General features: G+C 33.8%; 1 protein-coding gene across 1 annotated transcript; it reads right to left on the reverse strand.

Annotated features, from left to right (window-relative positions):
* Positions 1-1,128: 1,128 nt before the first annotated feature.
* Positions 1,129-5,017, reverse strand: LOC120091979 (nuclear transcription factor Y subunit B-8-like). Its single transcript, XM_090307244.1, has 7 exons — positions 4,749-5,017; positions 4,303-4,532; positions 4,065-4,197; positions 3,426-3,428; positions 3,320-3,394; positions 3,179-3,229; positions 1,129-1,601 (listed from the first exon to the last, which is right to left on the reverse strand). Exons 2-7 carry the CDS (start codon positions 4,515-4,517, stop codon positions 1,557-1,559), a joined length of 522 nt encoding a protein of 173 aa, XP_090163370.1. The 5' UTR covers positions 4,518-4,532; positions 4,749-5,017; the 3' UTR covers positions 1,129-1,556.
* Between the last annotated feature and the right edge of the window lie 5,508 nt (positions 5,018-10,525).

A 10,525-nucleotide genomic window follows, 5' to 3' on the forward strand; every position in this document is an offset into this window, starting at 1 on the left:
CAATCTGTAAAGAAGCTAAAGGACCCCACATGTCATCATTCTTAAGACTTGAAAAATTGAAGCATTTGTGCTGGATGGCATACCCATGGGTCATTACATCATAAAGGCAAATTTATCATTCTTCTCTTAGTAACTTTAAAAGGTAAGGAAAAGAAAGTTAAGGTTTATTTATTTATTTTGGTCGAAGAGGCTCTGTTTCTTGTTTTTTCGGTAAATATTTTTCATTTTTGTAAAATTATTAGAGAAGAGAACAGAATTGTCCATAATCTAACAATTTTACATTTTTCATCTAAAGATTTATCTTTTTAAGACAGAGTTAATTCCTTCCTCTATTTTATCCCACATCTTCGAGAGGGAATGATGTTTAATTGCTGGATTATGTGGGTTTTAATGGATCTCAATTTTAGAAGAAAGGAAGAGAGGGAAAAAAGGGAGGAGGGTTAAGGTAAGACTATTCACCATATAACTCATTCCTACACCAATCACCAATGAACATAACAAAATTAAAGTTAAAAGTTAGAATCCAAATCCTTGCATCGTTATACCTTGACTAATCAGATCAAATCACGTGTTAAAGATTTTCATTTTATTGTACCTCCAATCAATTTATGTGGTTAAATTATAAATGTGATTCTTATGGATAGAAAATTGTTAAAATTTGATCTCTCTAATTATAAAAGTTATAATTTAATACTTACAATTTAAAAAAGAAAATCCTAAATGATCCTTATAGTATATAATAATATCGATCTCCTAAATAGTTTTTATCATTTTAAAATCTTTGTAAATAATCCCTACCAAAATAACTATGGGTGATCTATACCAATGACTATTTGGGAGAGATTTATAATTTATTTTCCTATTGACAAACTTACTTCAATTATATAAAATTAAATTCTAATTATAAACCATATAATTCTAATTATAAACCATAAAAACTAAATTCTATTTTTCCCCCCAAATCATAGAAACCAAATTTGTAGTTTAACCAATTTGTGTCATTACACATGAACAAATCATACATTTAATTGAACTATTTGACCGCCAATTTATCTTACTATTTTAAAATAAAAAAATGAAAAATAAATAGATTCACATATCAGAAACCAAGATAAACACAAGAATAAATGAGTTTACAATGCATACCATTCATTTCATCTACATAAAAGAAGGATTTAAGAACTTCTAGAAGCAAATCATTCCTGGCACAATTTATTGTTTTGATTAGGAAAATGATTCTGAACAAAAAAAAGGGGAAAAAAATCCAAAGGGTGCTACTGCTACTAAGTCTTTTTCAAGATCTTCAAGACCCTGCCAAAGGTTGTAAGGTTTACAAGTCATGAATAAATGGGATCCCCAGGACTTGGAACCTCTATTAAATACAGCGTCCTAACTCCAATCCAATAGACAGCCATAATAATATACAAAGTTTCAACTGTTTCTACAATAACAGTATCAAAACCACCCAAACTTCAAATAAATAGACTCAAATTTTGCTGTTATGCTGAGCAAAGATCTCCAAATTCAACAGTTTACATGGTCGATTCGAGGCAAATTCATTCAGTACCTTGCATAGGTACCATCAGATGCTGGGCTTGTGACTGCGAAATAAAAAAAAGATGGTATTAAACCTTGGAGAGAGAGAAGTAAATTTTGCTTTGGAATTACTTATTAGATAAAAACACTTCTAAGACGCTACTTGAAAGTTGAAACTACTGTGAATAAGTAAAAATTCCTAACATTGTACTTCAAAACAGGCCCTTATTCCTATTCTTGCTTATTTATATCTTAATTATTTGTACAGGACAACCATTTGGCAGTGTAATATTTTCATTTGCATTAGAAAACTCATTGGATATTAATTATTTTGGGTGGAAGGCAACATGATCAAAGCCTCTAGATTTACCACTTTTGACCATTTTACACAAAGGGGGATGATCCCAATACAAAGAAGCTCAAAAAAGTTGCCTCATTTTCTAGGTAACCTAAAAAAGATACAAATACCAATATATTGCCCTTTCACCAAGGCTAAAAGGGAAATAGCCTTTTACTGCTATAAGCCATCTCCTTGAAACGTTCAAATTTGTATACTAATTTATCATATATTTCAATTTTCAACCAAGATTTTGATATGAGAGCTCTAAAACAAACCCCAAGTAATATAAGATATGCTTTGACAATGACGAAAGAACTTTAAGAATCATGAAGATATAAACATAAACAAAACTAATATGCTTATGCGAAGAAGTTACTAAAAGAAGGGGAAAACAAAAAAAACAACTTAAACCACTCCATGAAGGGGGAAAAGAACTTAAACAACGAAGTTACTTTACTAGTATAGAAGAGTGTGGGGTGGAGTGTAAATAACAAACATTGTCCAAAGAAAATAAATAACAGATGAAATTCAACTTGTAACTCCAAGTCCCCCAAAAATAGTTCTTGACATGCTTTTTCTCTACACACCAACTATTTTGATGTTACACTAAGAATTCTAGCAAATTCTCACAAAGACCTCTGGCCGCCACAATCGACAAATAGATCAAGTTCCAAACACATCCTGTTACCATTAGATGGACAGGTTAATGGGGAGACTACCAAGGACATTTGTATCACTTGATGACAGAAGAGTAGACATGACTTTTAATCAGATGGACAAGCACTCCTGAAAGTGCTTCCTCTAAAGTTATTTTTTAAAGTAATTCGAGAATTATCAAGATAACATTTAATTATATGACCAAATACCATAAGAGTTTTGACAAAAGTAACTAATTACCTAAAAAAACCTTCCACAATCCAAGAGTCATTGCAAATTCACCCTAAGAGCATGTTTGGAAATAATTTTGAAATGTTGGACATCATTTTTCCAGATTCAAAATCATTCTAAAACATAAATTAAATCATTCAAAAACATTTTCATGCTTGGTTTTACGCTTTCAAATGTGATTTTTCATCCCATCAAAATTAATTTGGAATGACAAAATGCATGTGTTTTAGACTGATACTGAAAATGGCCAAAAAGGTTTTAATCATTTCAAAATCAATTCCAAACATGCCCTGTGTATGCCCAAAACTGCTTCTTTACTTCTTCAAAAGACATTGTGAAAGTACATGCATATTATTATTTGAGAGTGAGTGTGGGAGAAAGAGAGAGAGAATGAAAGAGAGAGAGAGATAGTACTTGAGAACTTGCATAATTAACTCCTTGGGAAAACGACCCTTGATGAGCAATCTATAGAATTGAAAAGAGAGGTGGTCAGAAGAAAACACCAAAAATCCAGCTCAATGGAAAAAAAAGGTATATCGAACTCATATAATTGACCTGGGAAATAGAGGTTGGATGAGCTTCTTTCTTAGCTGACGCATCACCACCTTTAGCAGACCCCTTAGTGTCACCCTGTAAGACAACACAAACACTAAATAAAAACCTCCTAATTTCATACATGATGTTGACAATTCACAGAGACAGTAAAGAAAACTCTATCTTACCTCCGTCTAAAACGCCCCCAAGTCCAAACCAGCAGGCAAAAAAATGCAAAAACCAAAGCATCCACCCATCAGTTGAAGAACACAACGAACAGCAGTAAAATTAACCACCAAAAATAAATAAAGCTCCATTGATAGTTTTGGTTTATGGTCCTTGGGAAGCGTGCTTGTTTTCTCACGTTTTCTTTACCATGATTTTCATCTAAGGAAATGAAAATTTTGAATTCATAGCTAAATTCCAAAAACAAAATCAAGTTTCTAAAAACTTTTATTTATTTTTTTTAGTTTCCAAAAGCTTTGCTTTTGTTTTTGGATTTTGACTAAGAATTCAAACATTTCTTTATGAAAGATGAAAACAATACTAAAGCAATAATGAGAAAATAAGCATATATTTCAAAGAACTGAAAACTAAAGACGAAATAATTATAAAAAAGTGTCTAACAAAGTTAACAAGACTAGAAAGCTCCCTGTTAAAACCATCAACCGAATCGTAAAAGTAGATAATGAACAAGATGCAAATGTAAATTCTATTTAATACAGTTCTTTCATCAGAGTTAAAGCATTAGAATTAGCCGACTGACTACCTCTCTGTATTTCGTCAAGTAGGTTTTAAGTGGATCGATATAATCCTCAAATCCAAGAGTGGCCATGGCCCAAAGTAAATCATCTCCATTAATCGTCTTCCGTTTCTCTCTTTGACATTTATCACTTGCCCTAGAAACAATTCAGCCATTGGGAGGGAAAAAAAACCCCCAAATTCAGAACATAGGAGAAGGGAAAATCAACAAATCAAAATTGATCATAGAAATACGCCCATACTCGCTGGTAATAAAACTGATAAACTCCGATACACATTCTTGTACGGTTTCTTTAGCATCCTTGGCAATCTTTCCATTAGCAGGAAGAGCCTTCTTCATGATCCTGCTAATATTCGCAATAGGAAGAAACCTATCCTGTTCACGAACATTAGACCTCGGACTCTGCTCACCGCTCTCATGGCTTCCTCCGCCGGGACTCGCCGGAGCATCAGCCATTTTCAAACCAAAACCCTATACGCGAAACAACATCATCAATCCCAGAGACCAGAAAAAAAAGAACAAAACCCATGAACAAGCCCTTCAAACGCAAGGTCCAGAAGAACCCAGAAGCAAAAATGGAAGATGGGTGAGAAATTAGAAGGGAAATACGAAAAGGGTTGTCGGTTTGAAGAGAGACGATTTGAGAGAATTGAAAAATGGAAAAAAGAGAAGAAATAATTCTTTTACCTGGTGGGAGAAAACGGAAGATTTGTAATTTGGGCGCGAGAGAGAAGGAATTAGATCGGGTGGAAATGGAGTGGTGGAATGGAATCGGACGATGGTGAAGATAGGAGCAAGGAGACGACTGAGATGAGAGAATCAAGTTTATCAGCACCGTTCGTTTTTGTTTTTCCCTTTTTCAGGGCAAATTCAGAAGAGGAAAAGGGCAAAAACCAAAGCGCTTTTTATTTTCTTATTTTATTTTTTTTCCCTATTTTTTGGAGGAATTTTATTTTAAATAAATAACATTTTTCCGGGTTTTTCCTGCGGTTTGCCGGTTTCTACTCTCGAATGAGCTTAACGAATCAGATCTAAACACGTGTTGCTGCTTCTCATCGTTGTTTCCCAGCCACTCGTCTGGCGGTCGCTAGTTTATGAAACGACGTCGTCTTTTTTGCCGACTGAAATCGGCTCTCTCTCTCTTTACTGACTCATTGATAAACAAATGGCCGAGTTACATAAAAGCGACACGATTTATTTATTTATTTAATTCTGATTGTTTTTAAGATAATTAAATATTATTTTTTAAAAAATATATATTAATTTCGACTATAAATTTATTATGTTGTCTAAATTGAAACCATAAACTTTTAATTTCATCAACGTTTACTCTAAATTTATATTAGTGTTACATTTTAATACTCCGTTAAATTTTAACTAATTTACTTAAGAATTTAACATAAATTTACTTAAGAGTTTTAAAAAAAATACTGTCAAATTCTTTATAAATTCGTTAATTTCATTGAAATAAAGTTTTACACCAAAATAAGTTTAATCAACACATAAATTAGTCATGTTGAATTACATTATTATTGTAATTCTGAACTATCCTCTTATTTTTCTTATGATTTTACAAGAGGGAGCATCCCTTATATATACAACTATGTTAGTCAATTATGGAAAAACTTATAACGGCAAAAAATTGTACATATGGTAAGAATAAGAATAAATACAAATTACAGGGAATAAAATCCAACTGGATAAGGGAAGTAGAAGGCTTTTCATATTCAACACTCCCCTTCAAGCTGGGTTGTATATGTTGATTAAGTCCAGCTTGTTTTTTTTAAGTTTTCAAACATATTCTTGAATAGGGCCTTTGTAAGTATGTCAGCAATTTGCCTCTTGGTAGGTATGTAGTTGAGTGAGATGCTTTTGTTTTCAATTTTTTCTTTAATAAAATGTCGATCAATGTCCACATGTTTTATGCGATCATGATGGACTGGGTCTTTGGCGATACTTATAGTAGCTTGATTATCACAGTGTACTTCCATGGTTCTTCTGATTTGATTTTAAGTTTAGATATAATGCTTTTGAGCCACATTCCTTCACATATTCCTTGAGCTAGAGCTCTTAGTTTAGCTTGGACACCGCTCCTGGATACTACAGATTGTTTCTTACTTCGCCAGGTGACTAAATTTCCCCAAACAAAGGTGCAATATCCGAAAGTTGATCTTCTGGCTATTTTTTAGCTTGCCCAATCGGCATCTGTGAAGATTTCGATGTTTCTTCTCCTAGATTTCTTGAAGTATAATCCCTCTCCTGGAGCTCATTTTAAGTACCTGAGTACTATATACACAACTTGCATATTGTCTTCTGTTGAACTGTTCATAAATTGACTTATAAAGCTGACTGCAAAACATATATCAGGTATTGTGTGAGTTAGGTAAATCAATTTTCCAACTAGCCTTTGATACTGATCTCCATTGTGTGATTGTTTTCTTTGATTATGTGATTGTTTGTGTCAATTGGGGTATTAGCAGACTTGCATCCAAGCATTCCAGTTTCCTTTAACAAGTCAAGGACATATTTTCTTTGAGAAATGCTTAAGCCCGTTTTTGAGCGGACCACTTCCATCCCTAGGAAGTATTTAAGGTTGCTTAATTCTTTTACTTCGAATTCCTTGGCTAAGAGAAGCTTTAGATTTCTTATTTCTTCTTCACGGTCTCCTGTGGATAATGTCATCTACATAGACAATGATAATTGCTATTTTACCCGTGCAAGAATGTTTGACTAAGAGAGTATGGTCAGATTGACATTGTAAGTACCCGTTTTCCTTTACCACTCTTGAAAATTTATCAAACCACACCCTAGGGGATTGTTTTAGGCCATAAAGGGATTTTTTGAGTTTATATACCTTATTTATGATTTTAGTAGATTATATACCGGTAGGTATATCCATATGCACTTTTTCTTCTAAGTCTCCATTAAGGAATGCATTTTTTATGTCTAATTGGTAAAGAATCTAATCATTATTCACAACTAGGGAAAAAAGGACATGAATAGTATTTAATTTTGCCACTAGGACAAATATTTCTTGATAGTCAATGCCATAAGACTAGGTGAAACCTTTGGCAACGAGTCTAGCTTTGAATCTATCTATTTCTTCGTTAGCTCTGTATTTGATGGTGAAGATCTATTTGCATCCTACTGTTTTCTTCCTTAGAGGTAGGTCTGTTATTTCCCGTGTGTTATTCTTTTCTAAGGCTTTTATTTCGTTTAATACAGCTTGCTTCCAATTAATGTCCTTGAGGGCTTCATAGACATTGTTCGAAATGTGTACTTGGGATAATGTAGTTGTGAATGCTTTGAACTTGGGAGTGAAATTTTTGTAGGACAGGTAGTTTTGGATAGATGCATCGTATAGGTTCTTATCCCTTTTCGTTTTGCAATGGGAAGATCAATATCTTCAGTGAGTGTTTTTGCTGTGGAGTTGGAGATATGATTTTCCTGTATTTCGGTTGGGTTCTGATTGAGTACTGGTTCACGCCCAAGGGTGTTCTTCCTTCTAGTATATCTATAGGGTCTTTCCTACATTCAGGTGGGCTTTGATTGGGAACATCGATTTCATATATATAAGGGACACAAGGAGCACTCTCTTCACTGAGATCTAGTTTTTTGTTTCCTTCGTTTTTCTTCGTTTTTCGTTTTCTATGAGAGTGGAAGGTTCAGTTGTGTCTAGCTTTTGAAAGTAGGGTTGAGTTTCAAAGAAGGTTACATCCATTGATGTATAGAACCTTTTAGTAGTTGGTGAGTAGCATTTGTAGCCCTTTTGGCTTGGAGCATAACCGAGAAAGATGAATTTTATTGCCTTAGGATCTAACTTACTCTTATTGGGTCTATAATCTTGAACAAAGACTATGCAACCAAATATTTTTAAAGGGACTTGAGAAAATAATCTATCACGTGGAAAAACTTCTTTAAGATTTTGTAAGGGAGTTTTGAAGTCTAATATTTGAGAGGGAATTCTATTAATAAGGTAGGTGGATGTTAGAACTGCTTCTCCCCAAAAAAGATGGGGGGTGTTAACGTGACACATTAAAGCTCTAGAAACTTCTAAAAGATGTTTGTTTTTTCTCTTCGCAATTCCATTTTGCTGGGGAATGTTAGGACAGGTACTTAGGTGGGCAATACTTTTTTCATTTAGAATTTTTTTTTAAGGAAGTGTTAAAATAATCTTTAGCATTGTCAGTGTTAAAATAACCTCTTGAGGTGTCTTAGGACATTGATCCTTATCCGGAATATGATAGTGACTTCAGATTTTTCTTTCATTAAAAACATCTAAGTAAGTCTAGTGTGATCATCGATAAAGGAAACAAATCATTTAGCTCCGATTACATTATGAACTCTACTAGGTCCTCAAACATCACTATGCATTATAGAAAAAGGATAATAGGGTTTATATGTGCTTACCAAATATGAGGATCGAGCCAGCTTTGCCATTTCACAAGACTCACCTTGAAACATCTGATAACTTTATTAAAAATATCTGGAAACATTCATTTCAGATATAGAAAATTGGGATGTCCTAAACGATTATGTCATAACATTATTGTACTATCATAATTGTCTTTAGAAGCAACAAAAGTAGATGTACTAACATAATTATCTTTAGAAGCAACAACATCTGATAACTTTATTAAAAATATCTGGAAACATTCATTTCAGATATAGAAAATTGGGATGTCCTAAACGATTATGTCATAACATTATTGTATTATCATAATTGTCTTTAGAGATAAAAATAGACTTGCTAAGACCTAACTCCTTGACCTGCGGCTTAAGAGCATTTAGTATGTAGAGACCGAGGTTTCCTTAGCATTGCCAATCATCTTCCTCGAATTCATATCCTGAAATATGCAATTATGTGAGTAGAAAGTTGCACTGCAATTTTCATAAACATTAGTTTGCTTATGGAAAGAAGATTGCATCTAAGGTTTGGGACATGCAACACATTCTCTAACACCAGATCTTTAGATATAAACACATTGCCAATTCTCATTACTTTAGAATAGGTACCATCAGCAATCTTTACAGTAATTTGACTATTACAGTGTGTGTAGTTAGTTAAAAGTGAGATGTCATCTGTCATGGCCAAATAGTTTTTGGAGAAGGTCAAATTGCTCCTTAGTAAACACATTATGTCCAGGGTTGAAGTTACCTTATGATGATGTACTTGCTGAAGGAACTCTTATACAAAAGTACCTATGAGCGGAAGCGGATCTTTCCAATTCATTGTGACAGAATTTTCACATATACATTCACACAAACAAATATGCATTAACTGAAGGAAATCGAACACGAGGATTTCTATGAGCAGCGGAATAGATCATTCCAAATTACAATCATGTATGAACATTACAAATTACAGTCGTAAACAAAACAAATGATTATGCATTCAATATAGAAATTACAACATGATACAACAAGAAACAAGGAGAAAAGCTACGAATGTTTTTCGACTCGTCTCCACGCTTTTTTCTCACGAACGCTCGGACGTAGCAACTTCGAACGCTCGAACAACACGACCGCTCCACAGCACGAACACCGTGCACTTGTTCTCAGTGATCGCCTCGGTCACGAACACCCCAGCAACACAAACAGCCTTCACAGAACCTCGACGATATTGAGTTGAGTATGACACCACCAAGAAGGTTACCTTGGTATTCTCGGTGTGAGAATCCAGAGGGTGGGCTCTGTGTGGACTTGGTATGAGGCAGATGAAGGAGGATTCAATAATCATGTATACGATTGGACATGTGGGAAAAGACAGAAACCTATGGTATAGGTCAATGCCCAATCATTTAGCAAAAGCTAAGCGATCGTTTAGCTCATCGTTTAGTTTCGTGCTTGTCGTTTACAAAGCACTACACGACTGTTTACTAAAACAAGTTGTCGTTTAGTAAATCCGTATTTACTTGACAAACTCCGTGAGATTCTTTTCCAAGAGAGAAATCTCAAATCAATTTTGACAAAAACTTACTAAAATTAGGAAAATAATTTTCCTTTTTATCTCACGGTTACCATGAACCACCAATAATCTCCCACTCAATTGGTTATTAGAGAAAAAAATTTAATTATCCAATAATTCATATTATTATAAATATAAATGATAACCAACTTATCATACTATATTTATAACCTATAGTTTTAATATTTCATCTCATGAAACATATAAACCATAGTTCTTTTTTTATTCCATGGTACTTAATGTAAATATCATTTACATTAATCCTCTACTAGATGTATCTCATAAATCATACTAATCATATCATATATAATCGACTTACCTCTTATCAATTTGAACATTTCAAATCAACACCAAGAACTGATCCTCAACTGAATCCATTGAGCTACCAATGGACCTTATGGACCTGTAGCTCGAAGCTCCAATGGTACGTGAATAACTGACTAAACTCTTTAGTCACGGGATCCACCATCGGTTAACTGCCAAGTACTCCACGAAA

This window comes from Benincasa hispida, chromosome 11 (genome assembly GCF_027475165.1).
Source record: "Benincasa hispida cultivar pf3 chromosome 11, pf3_genome.v1.1, whole genome shotgun sequence".
NCBI classification, from domain to species: Eukaryota; Viridiplantae; Streptophyta; class Magnoliopsida; order Cucurbitales; family Cucurbitaceae; genus Benincasa; species Benincasa hispida.

What these genes read in the sequence shown, in the direction of transcription:
- LOC120091979 (XM_090307244.1), bottom strand. Translation starts at nt 4,517, where the DNA reads ATGGCTGATGCTCCGGCGAGTCCCGGCGGAGGAAGCCATGAGAGCGGT. An exon ending in ATCAGTTTTATTACCAGCGA is followed by an intron (nt 4,198 to 4,302) that starts GTATGGGCGTAT and finishes AATTGTTTCTAG; the next exon opens with GGCAAGTGATAAATGTCAAA. An exon ending in TTAATTATGCAAGTTCTCAA is followed by an intron (nt 1,602 to 3,178) that starts GTACTATCTCTC and finishes TTTATTTCGCAG; the next exon opens with TCACAAGCCCAGCATCTGAT.